This window comes from Glycine soja, chromosome 19 (assembly GCF_004193775.1).
Source record: "Glycine soja cultivar W05 chromosome 19, ASM419377v2, whole genome shotgun sequence".
NCBI lineage: Eukaryota > Viridiplantae > Streptophyta > Magnoliopsida > Fabales > Fabaceae > Glycine > Glycine soja.
This window is the reverse complement of record NC_041020.1, coordinates 8493714-8511946: the sequence shown is the minus strand read 5'-3', so window position 1 is coordinate 8511946 and position 18233 is coordinate 8493714. Positions and strand designations below refer to the sequence as shown.

The 18233-nt window shown below is 33.8% G+C and overlaps 1 protein-coding gene and 1 long non-coding RNA gene across 3 annotated transcripts; one reads left to right on the top strand and one right to left on the bottom strand.

Annotated features, from left to right (window-relative positions):
- Positions 1 to 6957: 6957 nt before the first annotated feature.
- LOC114399945 lies at positions 6958 to 9572 on the bottom strand. 2 transcript variants are annotated; one of them, XR_003663870.1, is made up of 6 exons: positions 8737 to 9572; positions 8605 to 8657; positions 8222 to 8391; positions 7799 to 8128; positions 7586 to 7662; positions 6958 to 7391 (listed from the first exon to the last, which is right to left on the bottom strand). It is a non-coding gene; the product is annotated as an uncharacterized LOC114399945 (long non-coding RNA). The 2 variants fall into 2 exon arrangements; XR_003663869.1 differs by having other exon boundaries at positions 6960 to 7391; positions 7802 to 8128.
- A 2298-nt stretch (positions 9573 to 11870) lies between these two features.
- LOC114398572 (MADS-box transcription factor PHERES 2-like) lies at positions 11871 to 12752 on the top strand. Its single transcript, XM_028360755.1, has one exon. It carries the CDS (start codon positions 11871 to 11873, stop codon positions 12750 to 12752), a length of 882 nt encoding a protein of 293 aa, XP_028216556.1.
- Positions 12753 to 18233: the final 5481 nt, after the last annotated feature.

The following is an 18233-nucleotide window of genomic DNA, read 5'->3' as shown; positions in this document are numbered from 1 at the left end:
TGCTTTTTGAAATCAGACACACATATATATAGGCCCTTCGCGCCTTTTCAAATTGGTTTGAAGAGATGTGTCTTTCCAAAAAAAATTTTCTGAATTTTTTCACTGCTAATTGATTAGAGGTTTCTGGTAATCGATTACACAGTTATATTTTGAAGGGTCATGAATTTTGAATTTGAATTTCAAGAGTTTCGTTGCTGGTAATCGATTACAAACATCTAGTAATCGATTACAGGTTCAAAATTCAAATTCAAAACCCTTTTTAACAGCTATTTTTCAAAATTTTCTTCTGGTAATCGATTACAATGCCTAATAATCGATTACTACAACCTTGGATGTCTTGGAAACACTTTGTTTTGAGGCCAAGCTTGATCTTGAATTAATCTTGAAGCAATGCTTGTTTGTTGAAGCAACCTTGTATTAATCTTGAAGCAATGCTTAACCTTTGAATGTTTGTTGAAGTAATCTTGAACACAATTGCAACCTTGTTTGATTATTCTTTGACATCATCAAAATCATGTATTCATACATTCATATTCTCCCCCTTTTTGATGGTGACAATCATTATCAAGTGAATTATTTTTAGCATCATCAAAACCTTCATGATTCACATTCTCCCCCTTTTTGATGATGACAATCATTATCAAGTAAATTTTTTTTGACATCATCAAAACCTGCATGATTCACATTTTACCCCTTTTTGATGATGAGAATTATTATCAAGTAAATTCTTTTTGACATCATCAAAACCTGCATGATTCACATTCTTCCCCTTTTTGATGATGACAACTATCTATAGATTAGGAACAACAACAAAAAAAAAAAAAATTTATCTCTATAGTTTACTCCCCCTTGATTTTGCAATGATTGCTTATATGAGACAGTTGAAGATTTCATATATAAAAAGCTGTATCATAAAGAATAGATAATTTCCCTTACTATTTTATCTTTTATCTATCTCTCCCCCTTTGTCAACATCAAAAATGAATTATGAGCAGAGAGGAGAAAACCATTCAACAATTTATAATGAATTAAAAGAGTAGAGAATGTCATACCATACAAGTATCATTTCATGGCCTAAAAGAAAATGTTAACGCTTGTTGCAATATATGAGAGTCAAGTGATACCAAAAGGCATTAAAACAAACTATTTTGCACCCACAAAAATACATATCCAGTATAAAACAATCAAAATATATAATAATAAAAAAAATCATCAAAAGTTATCAACAATCAACATAACCTTCAAACACAATCATCAAAATCAATCATCAAAGACAATCAACATAACTCTCAAACACAATCATCATAGACAATCAAAAACTCAATAAAAAAAAACTCAATCAAAAGCAATCATCAAAGACAATCAAAACTCAATAAAAAACAATCATCAAAGACAATCAAAACTCAATCAAAATAGTCATCAAAAGACAATCAACATAACTATCAATCATAATTATCAAGGACAATAAAAAACAATCATCAAAAGTAATCAATCAAAGACAAGAGACCTTTTGGTATCATTTGATACCACTTGTTGGACTTGTTGATCAAATGGCCTTTGTTTGTTGTCTCCATATATCACATATTCAATATCTTTGAGAGAAATATGAATAATCTTTGATGCATTTTCCGCCATGTGTTTGGAGCAACCATTATCAATGTGTCAACTCTTTTTCGCTTTCATAGTCTTTCGCCATGAGACTCAGATTTATGATTTTATTTTCTGAATCACTTGATGAATTTATGTCATTATCTTCCTAAGTGATGTATGCTTTCTTTTCTTTAAAATTCCTCTTGTCGGATTTTTCCATTCTTCTTTTAAAGACAGGACAATCAAATCTCATGTACCCAGGTTGATCTCATTCATAGCATTTTGGCGCTAAGGAGAAATCTTCTCCTTTCTTCTTTGGATTGATGTTTGATTTTCTTTGATTTTTTTTTTGTTTCTCAGAAACTTATTGAATCTCTTCACAAAAAATCTGAAATCATCATCTTCTTCTATTTTAGTCAAGTCCTCTTTGTCATTTTCTTCTTGAATAGAAGATGATGAGGCTCTGAGTGCTATTCCTTTCCTCTTTTTATCATTCTCTTCATGTTGATGGAGTCTAATAAGTTCCATTTCATGTTTTTGAAGTTTTCCAAAGAGAGTGACAAGAGACATATTAGTGAGATCTCTTGATTCTACAATTGCTGTTACTTTTGGTTGTCATTGCCTGCTTAAATATCTCAGCACTTTGTTAATGAGAAAGCTCAGAAGATGCTATCATGGACGAGATTATTAAATTTTTTTTGCCCAAAACATCGATTAGTCTATAATCGATGTTGAATGTGCTATACCACATCAATTTTGACCAAAATCGGTTATAAAGACATATTTAACATTGATTTTGGCCAAAACCGATGTGGTATAACACTTTCAACATCGGTTGTGCTAAGAACTAATGTTGTATACAACTTTTAACATCGATCTTTTCAGAACTGATGTAGAAAACGCTTCAGATTACACAATTTTAGCCACATTTCTACATCAGTTTTAGCCAAAACCGATGTAGATAATGATTTTCAACATCGATTTTAAAACTGATGTTGAAAAATGCTTACTTTCAACGATGGAGGTTTCAATATCAATTTTAAAACTGATGTTGAAATTCCTCCATAACTGATGTTAAAGCCCTTTTATGTGGTAGAGAGAATAGTTTTTGAAGGAGTTAATTCCGCAGATCAATCATAGGTTGCTTGTCCATGAAGCTGAGTTCATTGTCACGGGAAAGATCGTCAGAGAAGATGGTGGAGGTGGTGAGGGGAAAAAATGCCGCTGTTGAAAATTGCCTCCAACAGCGGCGACAAACGGTGGTTGCTGCGAGGAGGTGAGGGATCCAATGTGAAATTACCTACTGTAGTAAAATTAATCTAAAGGTAAAAAATTATGGTTCACCATAGGTGGTTCATCCCTAGCATTGCTCTATTATTAATATTGTAACAATTATTATTTATTAAAGTAAGAAAAAAAATACATTAGTTAAAAGAGGTACAAAAGAAAATTTCTTATAAAGGATAGTTTTGAAATTGCATTGTGCTAGAAATAGTAAAATTTGTCTTCTAGTTACTCCATTTTATATATGAGGAATAATGCTAGCATACTTTCTCTCTAACCATCTCGTTATGATTGATTGAAATTTATTAAAAAATATTATTTTTTTGTAGGTCAGACTTCTCATTCAATGATTTTATCTCTTAATTTAGAAGTAAAATCTACCAAAATTGATGATTTCTGATAAATTTGAGTCAATCACTCTAGTGAGTGTGAGTGACATTTCTTTTGTCTCAATACGATTCAAATATTTGATAATATATTTAGAATTGCAACTTTATGACATAACTTCATAAAATCAAAAGCTTGGGGAAATGATTTCTATATCATTGGCCTGGACATGTAATGAAGTTAAACAAAATCTAAACTAAATTGAAGATTTGTGTTGATGCGCACCTCAAGATATGTGCAGATTTAATGTCAGGAATATCCAACGAGAATTTATAAGAAACAGCCTTGTGGCCGACCGCAATATTGAATAATGTGGAGTTGCAATTTTGATGAATGAAAATAATTGACAAGAGATGGGAAAGATCACAGATAATGAGTAAAGAAGTACATAATTATATGGTTAATTGGAAGAATAAAACTTAAAGTAATAGGAAATTCATCATTTCTCATTTTTGAAGTAAGGTGTTGAATGACGATAGATGCAAGTTATTCCTTTATTCTAAGGTAGCTCGTGAATAAGAAGCAATTGTTTTTTGTTTTAGTTGTGTTTCTTCTTTGAACAGTTCATAAGTTATTATGTGCAATACAGACAAAAAAAGTGAGGACAAAAGGTTTGATTCCTATTTGACTTGTACGATGAAATGTCTGAATCTCTTATGTCTATTGTGCCTTGCGTTCGCTACTGGTCCAGGAATACCCCTGTTTCTTCTTCGGTGTGTATGATTGATTTATTTGAAAGTATATTTCTCCATATACAATATTGATTTGTAGATAAAAAAGTGTATACTTTATTAGTCTTTGATAATTGATTGTTTGGTTATGGCCCTTTACTTGCTCAAAGCCTCAAACGCGAGTTCAGGTGTTGATGTACAAATTGTCTGGTGGGTGCTCTTTTATGATAGTGTGTGTGATTGGAAGCTTTAGTAGTTTCACATACGTAATTATTTCACTTGTCATGACAATATACTATAGATCTCAGTTTAAGGATGTGTAATGCTTGCATAAGAAATGATAATCTTTGTTCAAGAATCCTGTTAGATATACTGGATTTATGGGAAATAAGATGCTTTGCTTCATTCACACGGTGTCTAATTCTTTCTTTTCTTTCTTTCTTTTTATTTTGTGATATAACTTTTTTTTTTTCACTTTCATGTAGCATCAATTTTTATCTCATATTAATTTATTAGTTAATAAATTATAAATTATAAAAAATTAAAAAGTATTGGTAGGGAAAATGAAAATAATATTTAATCATAAATAATAAGCTTTACTGTTATTCCATGTAGCTTGGCTATGAAGGAGGTTAGTGCACTACCATTTTTTGTGATTGTTAACTCCTTCCAAACATCTTTGAAACTTTCATCTATGTAAGGGGTTAGTCATGAGAAATAATACAGGGTGCAGTTATGATCAGAGCTCAACAATTGGTAATGACTTCTTACTATTATTGATAATCTGATATAACTATGGCATCATATTTACTTTTAAGCAAATATAACCAAGTAAACCGAGTATGGGCATTAACAAAAGACATGTAATATCTGAAACCAGATTGTGAAACCATAGGAGAGGGACTCCACAAATCACTGTATATTAATTCCAAAGGAGATTTATACACAGTTTGAGAAGAGAAGGTAAACGATGTATCTTGTCCATACAACAAGCAGAACAAAGGGAAGATCATTCTTAACAGGAAATTTCAGATTACAACTATTAAGAACAAGCTTTAAAGCTTGAGAGTTTGGGTGTCCTAGTCTAAGGTGCCAAGTATACACAAAATTAGGCACTTTATTATTACAATCAGAAGCAGAAACAATGTTTATATAAGGAGAAACAACAGTAGTTGAAGAAGAGACAGACAGCTGGGCCAAACTTGAGACTAGGAAATTGATACAACCTATCAAGTCCAACATCACCTTGAAGAAGGATTTCATTGGAATCTTGAGATTTGACAAAGCAACAATTAACATGAAACACAAAGAAAACATGATTATCATTAGCAAATTTGCTTAAACTTATGAGATTTTTAGCGATTTGAGGGACATGAAGCATATGGTTAAGGGCAGGATTAATATTAGGATTATAGGGAGAAAGGAAAATAGAGTGATTAGAGACTGAAATTTTCAGACCTTGTCATCTGTTACCAATAAAGATTTGGTCTGGACCCTCAAAAGGTGAGTTTTGCCGAATATTCTGAGAATTGTTGGTCACATGAAACAAAGCTCTAGAATCTGGAAACCAAGAGGCCAAAGAAGTAGCATCAGAATTGGCTACCGTAGCTTGAGGAGGATGATTTCCAGTGTTTGCCCTGAGTTCATATTATTTTGCTGCTGTGAGTTCCAATTAGAACCAGAGGAGTTGTTCCAATTCTGATTTTGCTATTGAGAGTGCCAATTGGAACCAAAGGAGTTGTTCCAATTCTGATTCTGGTTTTGAGGCCAGTTAGAACAATTACCATTGCCATTGTTTCCATTGTTGGAGGCTTGATACTGAGGATTAAAGTGATTGTAACATGTGAGAGAAGTGTGATTATACTCAAAACACACTTGACACTTAACTGAGCTACCACCACCACTGTGGTTGAAGCCACCTCCACCTCGATTGATACAACCACCAGAAACCCTAGAATCAAAGGAGTATTGGTTTGCGTATGTCATATTGGTATTAGAGGAAAAATTGGTGCTAGAATCTTCACCAGTCATGAATTGTGAAGAGTTTCCATGAGTAAGATTCATTGACGCCGAAAAGGAATTACTCAAGGAGCTGAGTTTGGCATATTTTTTAAGACAGTTCTTGTGCAAGGATTAAACCTTCAACTTCTTCAATGGAGATATGTGGAAGATGACTCTCTATGAGAGCAGTAACCTAATCAAAGTCCCTAGGAAGACCTTCAAGAATGGTCAAATGAGTGGGATAAGATTTTGATTCATGCTGTAGTCCCTCACCAAATGGCTGAAAGGATCATTAGTATGCCTATTTTTCTGTCAAATGAAGACAAGTTGATTAGGAACTTTACCAAGAATGGATACAACTTATACATGGATTCAATAGCAGATACCAATCAGTTCAAGGTTGAAGGAGATTGGCATATGCATGTTATGGAAGCTTCAGGTCCCTCCTAAGGTCAAAGTTTCCCTTTGGAAGGCTTGTTGTGATTGTCTCCCAACCCGAATTTGATCTCAAAATACTAGTATTTCTTGCCCAACATCATGTGTTTTTTGTACTGATGCTTTTGAAAACTGTTGGCATAGTCTTATTACATGTCCGAGGAGCATTACAGTTTGGCAGACGTGTGATTTGTGGTCTAGTATCAATCCCTTGCTGCTTAATGAATTGAAGCAATGCAATCTGAACTTGATACTCTAACTCAAAATTGACACTTGGGACCTGATTCAACTACCTGAAGGAAAGAAACCTATTGAATGCAAATGGATTTACAAAATCAAGCTCAAGGAAGATGACGCCTTAGAAAGATACATGAGGAGACTATTTTGACACCTATTTGCCTGTTGCCAAGCTTAATTCACATTCAAAACATCTATATGCAGGGCATGATACACAGAATTTACATAAAACCTTCCTCAAGACATTGTTAACATTAACTACGAGCAAACAACAAATTAGATTGCCCAGATCTATAGCTGGCATCAGGGACTAGTAATCATATTCAATTGACACCTATAGTCTGCATCATATATTCATATATGACAATCTGAAATCACTACAAAGTGCACCGTACTCTCAAGTCTCGCCCAACCAACAAGTAATATATGAGAATCTCTTGAGTCAAATTCTGAATTAAAATCGCAGCCAAAAAATGGTATCAAAATACAGATAACTCCCTAGTCAAATTCTGAATTCAATTTTCATTTACAAAATAGGATAAAAAAATTCTGAATTAATGTAGTTGCTACATTTTGTTATGCAAGAGAAAGGTTAGGCTTTTCGTCTTCTTCTATTGGTGCTGAGTTACTTGTGAGCTCCTCAGGAGGAAGAGGTGCATTGGGAACATGGTTAGTATCATGCCCTGCAGTCTCACTGGATTTTATGATGTTTGACAATGACTTCTCATTCTGTTGCAGTGTCACTCCATCAGATGTTTTCATTTTCAACATCTGATGTTTATGTTTCTGCAAATCACTATGGCAATATTATTAATTAACTATCCATGCATAAAAGAACCAACATTTGTTTAGAAGTTCCAAATGCAAGTGCCTCCATATGGATAGAAAAAAAGCATGGCACCTATATTTCACGTAAGCATAATTGACTATGGCAATTTATACTGAATTATTCTAAATTTCAAATTCATACAGAAACGAACCTGTGAATGACTCTGTACTTGTTGTCTTGTCCAACCAGGAATATTCATCACTGCAAGAATCTTCTTTGGCTGTGCCTCTGAAAAATAATCAAGGGAGGAAATTAATTATAAGAATCGTATAGTTATGTCTTGTATTGCAAAACCAACAAAGAAATTAATTAATCCAGTCATTGTATGAATAGAGAAAAACAAATGGTGAAGAATTAATCTTACTACCAAGCCCAATTTACATCACAGCCTTGACAAATTGTTGATGCAATTCTTGTCGGGTTTCAATGCTGGGGATGCTAAAGAATCACTCAGTTCATCCGAATCAGATTCTTCGAAATTTGAACCGATCTGAGTCACTGTTGCATCAGGAACAGAAGAAGCAACAAATTCAGAATCTTCTTTTCTTGGTAGCATATTTTGACTCGAGTTTCCTAGCATATTCCATCCACATAACCTTGATTAGGCTCTCTTGCAAAGGCTTAAGCCAATAATTGCAAGCTCCATTTCTAATAGCCTTCATCACAGTACTCTGAGCATCATCAAGAGACATCACTGCACATAAATTGCACCATTATAAGTAAAACAAAGTCCAAAACTTATATAAGAATTAACTTATAGAACAAGTTTAATTAATGAGTTACATACTGATAACTGGAACATTAGTTTCGTTAGTGACATGCTGAAGGAATTGAAGGCTATCGACATATGGCATGTGAACTTCAATGAGTATCACATCAATGCAATGTGTTTTCTCCCGAACATACTCTTCAAGTGAGCAGTGCCGTCTCCGACATTTTTGGGATCCGGAGCAAAAACTAAAAAAGGAACTCCCAGAGAACGAAAACGTATTTTATAAATAATTTATCGACAAAAAATTTCATGAATTTATAAATTCAACCATAAAAAATAATACACAAAATTCTTATATATTAAAAAGTTCACCAAAAATGAAGTTAATAAATTTTTTTTTTAGATTTTTTAAAAGTTGTGGAAATCCCTCAAAATGAGAGTCCTGAACCGTCGATTACCTTGCGCACATGTCCGAGAAGCACTGCAAGTGAGACATCAGAGTATGCCACAGCTGCAACATAAAAACAATCATCAATAAATAAGATCAAATCTTTGTAAAAGAAATAGTAACAATTGAATTTGAAACAAACCGCGATAGTGACATGGAGAACACATATTCAGAATGACATCAAGAATAGTGGGGTCATGATCAACTGCGACGACCCTAAGACCTACTGGGAATTCAAACAAAACTTCTTCTGAGTGGCCATTGCTTACGCCTTACAGGCTGGTACTTGTGATCTTAATAAAGGATTCAATTAGGTAAAAAATAGTTGAATTTGATCCTATTTTTTCTTTTATTTGTTCCAAAAATTTAAAAAAACGAAACCCAATTTAATTTAGATTAAAATAAATTTTTCATCTTCATAAATATAAAAATGTAGGATTGAATTCTTCCAAAATTAAAATATATTATTTTTTGTTATAGGGTCGGTATAAACCTAAACCTATGTGTCGTACTCTTTAATTTATTTTTTAAAATTGGATTAAAAACCGCCACAAATCCCCCCAAAAATATATATAAGAATCAACAACGCCCAACCCACCACCATGAAACACCATAACCACCGCACCTCCAATCAAACAGCCACCTCCATGCGAAGAGCCGCCACCCACCTAAAGCCAAATCGTTTCGCCATAACAAAACCTAAGAACCCAAATCCGCCGCAACCAGCAACCGCCCTAAGACTCATCAACGACGCAAAAGAGAAAGCGCAACTACCACTGCAACGTCTCTCTCTCTCTCTCTCTCTCATACACACATGCACACACATCAAATGGGTAGAGGCGAGGAAGAGTCGTGGTGGCGGCGGCGGTGGCAAGGGAACAAAGTGACAGGGAGGCTGGTTGTCGGAGTCCGTGAAGGTGAAGAGGCTGGAGAGGGAGGACGGTTAGGTATTTCGCGCGGTGCACCTCATTATAGAGAATTAAAACGTAACATGTGTTATGTGTCCACTTATGTGCATAACAACATGCATCCCAAGTAATAAATTTAATTTTGATCCGACAAACAAATTATTGAAATTTTGTAAGGATGGATTTTAAATATTTTAATATTTATTAGGATAAAAAATATATTTTATTATTTGATTTATAATGGATTGAATTTAATTATTTTAAAAATAAGAGACTTAATTAAAAATTTTAAAAATAAAATAACCTCATTGAATTATTTTTAAAAATTATATGATCTAATTGAATTTTTTAATAATAAAAAAATTAAATTAAACTTGAAAATTAAATTGGAGAATTAAAATAGTGATTAAATCATTCAATAAACGAAATACTCTTTAAAAAATGTAATAAAAACCATTAAATATTTAGGTGGAGAGAGAGAGAAAAAGAAATAGAATAAATAAAGAGAAATATCTATAATTTATAACTCTTTTTTTACACATTTTCTAGTCTTAAATTACTCTTTAATATATTCATTTTTTTTCATGAACTTTTAAAATATAATTTTTATCACTACTTTTTTCAATTATTTTTTGTTTTTTACTTTTTATTTTAAAGAATTACGGATAAAGATACAAATGGTCTTTTTCAACTAGTTATTAATAAAGACAAATATCCCTACTTGATATACACATTTTTTTCTTATACCAATTTAGCCTCGAACTAATTCTAAAAACCAGCTTTAAATCAAACAATTATTAGAAAAAATAACTCCTTCGGTTATTAGAAAAATAAGTCCTCAAATGTGACATTTATTTAGACAGTTTAAAGATCTGGTCAGACTTGGTCGGTTGGATCGGTCCAATTGAGATTTTCTGACATAACTATGTTATTTTGGTTATTGGACGGTCCATGCATTTGGTTTGGGATGACTCAGTCAGACCCGGCCAATTTGGGGTAAACCCGACAACTTATATTAGTTTTTAAAACCCTTTCGCATAAAAAAAAAACTCTAAAACACTCCAAAAAAACCTTAAACTTGTATAATTGTGTTATTGAATTATTATTTGTGTACTTGTGTTATCAATTTTAATACTTCAATTGTTATTTTGAATTTTGGAGTATGAATAAACTTTTTTTAATCAAATAATGTTAGTCATATACTTATATAATATATATATATATATATATATATATATATATATATATATATATAATTTTAAATTTTTTAATATATACTGGGTCAAACCGGATCAATTTTTGACCCATCGGTTGAATCGTTGACCCACTACCTCAATTACATCAATTTTTCATAACTTTGTTTATTTATGTGTTTTAATTATTTTTATTTTTAATTTAAAACTAAAAAAATAAAAGAAATTGATAGTTGAGGCATGTAGTGCCTCTTTTTCCATCTATTTGATTATAAGATAAGATTTTATTCGCTCAATCAATCAAAGATTTTTGGTGATCTCTAAACAACCGAATAGTTTAATTCGAGCGGGTTAGAAACAAGTAACAATGGTCAAAAACTCAAAACTGCCTTAAAAAGAAACACAACGGTCAAAATTTTGATATATAAATTCAGTTTCCTAAATAGTATTGTTTAAAAAATTGTAATACGAAGCAAGTTGTGCACATTCAACTCTTATTAACGTTACTTCTTCGTTGATTCTTCTCCACAGCAGGGAAACCATTGTTGAAGGTAATTAAGCAACCTAAAAAAGTAACTACTCTTTTTAGCGTTACTTCTTCATTGAATCTTTTACACTGTTGTTTATTCTTTGCTTTTGAATAATTTTTCTTGAAGTTGTGTTAATTATCTATAGCTTCGTTTAAAACTCTTAGCTCCTTTATTTGAACAATAATTTCCCTAAAACATCCCTTTCTTCTGCCTTTTTTCATCAAGTGAGTTTTCTCAAACGTGTTTACCTTTCATTTAAAAACTGTTGATAATAGTCACATTCTTGGGTTCTTGAATTCTCTTGATGAATTAAGTCTATCGAATAATGATCTCTTAGTTTCACCGAATTCTTTGTCGTCTTTCTTCTTAATTTTTCTTTCCTCTCTTGTACAAAAAAATAAAAATGTAAAGACCAAGTTCTGTTTTATTGACTAATATAGGACATAATATTGACGTGTAAATTAGAAAAAGAAAGAGAAATTAAGGAATTGAGATGATCTTACTACCTGTGGTGTGGGTATGAATTATGCAGCTACTTGAATGCTACCATTTCTGTTCATTACTTTGTTTGATTGTAAATACTATAAACCAAGTTTTATGATCTTATTGACAATTTTTGTATATATGTTTGTTGTTTTGTAGAAAATGGGTCGTGCAAGAATAACCTTGAAACATATCTCAAATGAGAGATCTCGCAAGACGGTGTCCAAGCAGAGAAAGAAAGGGCTAATTGAGAAAGTCTCTAAATTTTCCACCATGTTTGGAGATGAAGCATGTTTGATTGTGTATGATGATGAAAATGGTGATGTTGGACCTGTGACTTGGCCTCAACACCCCACACTGATACACGCCATCATTCAAAAGTATTATGAGATTCAATCAAAGAATGAGAGGCCTCAAGAGACTTTTGTTATTCAAGATTTTTTTGCAAATAGGAAAAAGATGGTTGAGGCTGATATTTCTAAAGTGCAAAAACAGATTGCCAGCATCAAGTATCCAACTTGGGATCAAAGTATCAGAAACATCAAAGAGGAGAAATTGAGGGGCCTCATTGCTCATGTGGATTCTAAGATTAGAGGTTATGATCATAGAATTAACATGTTGAAAAACAAGCATCAGAGTGAAGCCAAGTTCAGTTTCGTGCAAAACATGGCTCAAGCAAGTGGTTTCTCCAACCATCCAAGTCAAATCCTCCTTAATGATGACAATAGGAGGGTGAATTTTACAAATTCAATGGATCAGTTTGATGGAGCTTGTAATTATGGAATTAATAATATGATGAGAAACATGCAACAAGGTGATGCTTGTTTTAGTTTTGTGCCAAACATGGCTCAGGAAAGTTCTAATGCTACCTCCTCACATGTCTCACATCCAAGCCAACTCAATTGCTTGCAAAACATTTCTCAAAGCCAACCTGTGCTTGAAGCTTTAAAGCCTCTTAGTGATAAGAATGAGATAGTAGATTCTAGTAATCAAGTTGATGTGCCTCTGTATTCAACTAATCAACTTGGTGAGTCTATAGACTAGGCTAATCAATTTGTTGACTTGGAGAACTGGTTTGATGGACCTATTGATTGGTGATCTTGATGGTTGGACAAATCAACCTGATGAGGAGGGACTTTGAATGCATTGCCACCACCATTGGATGGATTTCAAACAAATTACTATAACATGCCTTTCTGAAATATGGCTAACTTTGGGTGAAGTTGAATTTTAATGCTATTGTTATCTAGTTTTAGGCATTTATTTGCTTGGAAATTCTTTTTGTAAGAAATGTTGGTTTCATGTTTGTAGAAAGTGCAGGTTTTGATTTCATATGTAACTTTCAGAGTCTTATCTACACTGTATAATATTTCTTTTAATTTCAATGTTCAAAGTTTGACTTTACATTTTTATAAGATCATTAAAAATTTTGATAAAAAAATTGTGCAACTTTTATTTAGAAGTCATAAAGGGGAGAATTTAATTGCAGCACTGAATAACGGCTTAGAATTGTGTGGCAAAGTCAATCATGCAGTTGGAAGAACCTGATGTTTTTACCTGAGAATAGCCATAAGCTTGTTCGAAGGGTTTGATAAATGTGTCTGAATATAAAAAGATACAAGATTTGTGTTTATTACGTAATTTAATATTGATTTCATCAAATTACAGAGCCTGTTTCCAAAGAACATGTTAAATTAATCCTTGGGTTCATTAAATTAATCATTTGATTCCTATAAGTAGTACTTAAGATTTAGTCCATATACATCCTTATTAGTACACATCGGTACCTGGTATTACTATGTTCCTTAAGTTTTATCCTTATATCGATGTATAAGGACCAAATCTTAACTTTGCTTTTCATACAATGACTAATTCTTAAATGAATATCACCGATAAGGACTAACTAATTTAAACTTCTGATTTGTAAACTCCTTCCTATTGTTATGGGACATTTCTTTCAATGTCTTCTCAAAATTCTTTTGCATCTCATCTTTGGAAATTCTTCTAAAGGAATAAAGCTATTATCAGTTGTTTCAATCAACAAATGTTTCTAAATATTTAGAGTAGGCTTGCTTTGGCCCCTGTAACTATTGATCAATTCAGGTATATTAATCTCTTAAGCATGTTTTAGATCAAATAAGGCCATCTTGAAAAGGTAAATCTTCCCTTCTTGACTCTGCACGAAAAACCTTAATGTTATTATGCATAGATCTCTCTAGTGTGGTGACTTGCGACAAAAGCAACACAAAAGAGTCCACCCAAAAGATTAGGAAAACTTCATGACTTAGACAACTAAATTAAGTTTCTTATTTTATTTAATGTGAGACTTGTAACATTGTCACTTTTAAAAGTTGGCATCCACGATGACATCGCTCTATCAATAAATAACAATGAGCTAATGGTAACCTTTTTTGTTACATCTAGACAACATTTAGGAACCTAATTAACATCAAGTTGAAACATCCTCCAACCTTTTTGTGCAAAACAATAGCATATATTATGTTAGGAAGACAACACCTCTATAGTATGTATGTAACATCCCTGATTTTTGATTTATAAGCTACTCTCACACTACGACACTTCACGTGATGACATTTCACTCAACATCCTTTTTGGTTAAAACTTTTTACCGGTCAGAATCCTTCATAGGTAGCCTTTTCTGAGACCTTGAAAATCAGCTCTGTCAGCTTCCAGGTTCAATAATTGACTCCACAAACCAACACGATACTTTTCAGCGTGCTTTGTCCTCACTCACACGCTTTTCGGAAAACTTCCCAGAAGATTACCATCCCTTAACTACTTCAAATCAAACACGTTCAACTATAGAGTTTTTAAGTGATGGGCTACCGAAAAGTAGATGCATCTTATTTGTATAGATAGTACCAATTAATTCTTTTAAATCATCATCAGTTGCATAGTCTCATAACTGCACAACTTCTGGATCCCTCTCATTCTGGTGTGATTCGATTGGGGTGTTATATGCCCACCAGCTTCCGCCTAGTTTGTCCTCGAACCACACCACACAGGGAGAAAGGTTTGCTCTGATATCATTTGTAACATCCCTCATTTTTTAAGTCTCAAAAAGGGTACCCATGATTGTCAAACTCTAGATTCAACTCATAGACTCTTATGAGTTTAAGAGTTTACTTGGTCCCTGCGAGTGAAATTGAAAGTAAACTCGTTTTTTTTATCAAACTCGGAGCAAACTTGGTGAACTCGTGGTAGACTCGTGTAAACTTGAGAGTCTGGCCCGAGTTACACGAGTTCAATTGGGAAAGCTTTCTTTGGCAATACGACATCACTTTGTGCCCTCTGCAACATGAAAAAAGCTCAATCACGTTTAGGGATTTTGCTTCTTTTGTTCCACTCTGCTTTGTCCCTGTTCTTCATTCACGACGAGTTGGAGGCTTGGAGCTATTTAGCGGCGGCGCAACATTAGATCAGATGAGACGCGATGGCCCGACGCGTGATGGGACACGGCGATGCGGTGTGCTGGTTTTGTTGCCGAGACGAGACCAACGACATGAGGCCCGACGCGGTGCGCTGGTTCTGTTGCTTCTTTTGTTCCACTTTGCTTCTATCAATGAGATACCATGAGGTCCACAACAAGCTCAAGAGAAGCCACGAGTCCAGGTGAGGTGAGAAAAGCTAAATATCTTTGGTTGCAATAAAAACTGAAACTGGGGTCCTTAGATACTGGCAGCATACTGTGTGTTTTACTTTAAGAACTATGAAGATTGTGTGTTTTACTTTAAAAACTAGGAAGATTTCATGTTACAAATTATTGAAACTGGGTGATGCAATCCTACCCCCCAAGGGCATTGGATAGAAGACTCCAAAAAGATTGAGTCAGAGATGTAAGAGAAGGCCCTAAGGTTCTCGAGCCTTAGGGTAGATTTTGGGACCATAGGCTAACTATGAGCCCACTTATATTTGTACATATTAGATTAAGATTTCATTATTTTTGGGCCTTGTATTTAGGACTCCATAATGTAGGTAGGGTACCCTAGAAATGTAGGATTTTTTCGCCCTTGTATTTTAGGGCACCTAGACTAGTTTTTGTATTAGGGATAATTTTGTAATTTCACATGTATTAAGTGAATATCTGATGTGTGTGTCGAGAAATAAATTTAATTGAATTGGGAGAAGCCCAATCCAATTAAATTTTAGAGGAGGAGGTGAGCATTTGCTTGCCACACCCCATTGTCACATCATATAGTCACACTTTGTGCATGTCCTTCATGCTTTACATGCCTCATGACACCTAAGCTCACTTAGTGGAGAATCTTAGACTTGATCTTGGATTAGTAGGCTGAACCATAGCTAAAATTCACTGATCATAATTAGTGGAATTTTGGTTCCAAAATTTGGCTCCACAAATTCAATTTCAAATTCAAGTGAAATTTAAATAGAAATTCAAATTTCCCTCCAATTTTGTGTGACACTTAGGCTATAAATAGAGGTCATGTGTGTGCATTTTTTTTAACTTTGATCATTTAAAAATTAAACTTCAGATTTAAGAGCTCTTTTAAAGCACAAAATTTCATGCTCTTCTCTTTCTCTCCCTTCATTCATCTCTTTCTTCCTCCAAGCTCTTATTCGTGGTCTCCTATGGTGGTGAGCTTCTTCTAGACTCATCTTCTCCTTGAAGTGGCGTCTCCTCTCTCTCTTCCTTCTCCATTCCGCTGCCATTTATCTTTCAAGAAGCAAAGGAATCCATTGATGAAGAATATCATAGGCCTACAAGCTCCAATGGAGCTTACATCACTATGGTCCTTAGATACTGGCACTCTGGCAACATACTGCTTATGCATATGTAGTTTTTATAGAGCTGTGTGCCATCGGGAATACCTCTGCTAAAACCTCAGCTTATAAGCCTCAATGCTTCTTAAAAGCTAGGGAGTAAGGGGCTTTGTACATGTGAAAATATCTATGCCCATGATCCGTGAGGACATCTTGATTGTAATCAAGCTGCCAACTGCATCAACCCCGTGTTTAATTAAAGAATGTCCCATTGGATGGTCATCCTAAATATATAATTTACTCATTAAATGTCCCGCTAGAATTTTAGCAATCTCTCTAATTGAGTCTGTGTTCTAACCATCATTAATACTGCCCTAGTATAAATGGCTAAGTGGGGAATTTGTCAGTAACTTAGTATTATGGGTGACTTTCTTTGCATATGTGGACTATATTTTCTTTGGTTTTTTGTGTTCCATTTTAGTATGTCTGGGAGTGGGAATGAATCAAATTCATCAAATACCAATATAGGCACATCCACAGGTGCAACAAGCAGAAATAAAAATGCTCCAAGAAATAGGATTGATATTGGGTGGAAACATGGGACAAATGTTTTAGGGAATGGTAAAAAAGTTAAGTGCAACTATTGCTCAAAGATCAACAATGGGGGAATTTTTAGATTCAAGCATCATCTTGCTGGGACTAGATGGGATTCTGAACCTTGTGCTTCACTTCCTGAAGAAGTTAAGATGCTTATGATGAAAGTTATTGCAGAGGTTGCTAATGCATCAGAGAGGAGAAGAAAATTGAACAGTATTCATGAAGAAGGTATACATACTGAGGGAGTGGAGTCAAATACCACTCAAAGTGGGATAAAAAGGGATGCTTGTTTTCAATGGAAAAGGAAAAACAAAATTTGTTCAAGCTAGTGGTGAGGGAGTTCAGGCAACTTTAAATCAATTATATAAACAAGGTGACAAAGATAGAGTTGATGATCAATGTGCTGAATTTTGGTACACAAGTGCCATTCCATTCAATGTTATTAAAAGTCCAGCTTTTGCAAAATTTTGTGACATGGTTGCAAGATATGGGGTTGGCTATAAACCTTCATCTTATCATGATATCAAAGAGGAGCTTTTGAAAAGAGTAATGTAGAAAACTAATGTAATGCTTCAACAATTTAGGGATGAGTGGAAGAAAATTGGTTGCACAATATGTCTGATGGGTGGATAGATAAAAAAAAGACGTTCAATTTGTAATTTTTTGGTGAACAGTCCAAAAGGGACTGTATTTCTTTATTCATTGGATACCTTGGACATCTCAAAAACAATTGACAAAGTGTTGAAGATGTTGGATGATGTAGTAAATTTTGTTGGAGAGGAGAATGTAGTCCAGGTGATAACAGATAATGCTGCAAATTACAAAGCAGTTGGAGAATTGTTGATGCAGAAACAAGAGCATTTTTATTGGACCCCATGTGTTTCTTATTGCATTGATATGATATTTAAAGATTTTGAGAAACATTTGAAGGTTCATGAGACTACTATAAAGAAGGGAAGAAGGATCACCACCTACATTTATGGTAGAACAATGTTGATTAGCATCATGAAGAAGTTCACAAATGGAAGAAACTTGATTAGGCCTGCTATGACTAGATTTGCCACAACTTATTTAACCTTAGCTTGCCTTCATGAATTGAAAGCATCATTGATGAACATGTTTAGCTCTGAAGAGTGGAAAACAAGCAAGTTTGGAACTTCACAAGAGGGGAGAAAAGTATAGAAT

What these genes read in the sequence shown, in the direction of transcription:
- LOC114398572 (XM_028360755.1), top strand. Translation starts at nt 11,871, where the DNA reads ATGGGTCGTGCAAGAATAACCTTGAAACATATCTCAAATGAGAGATCT.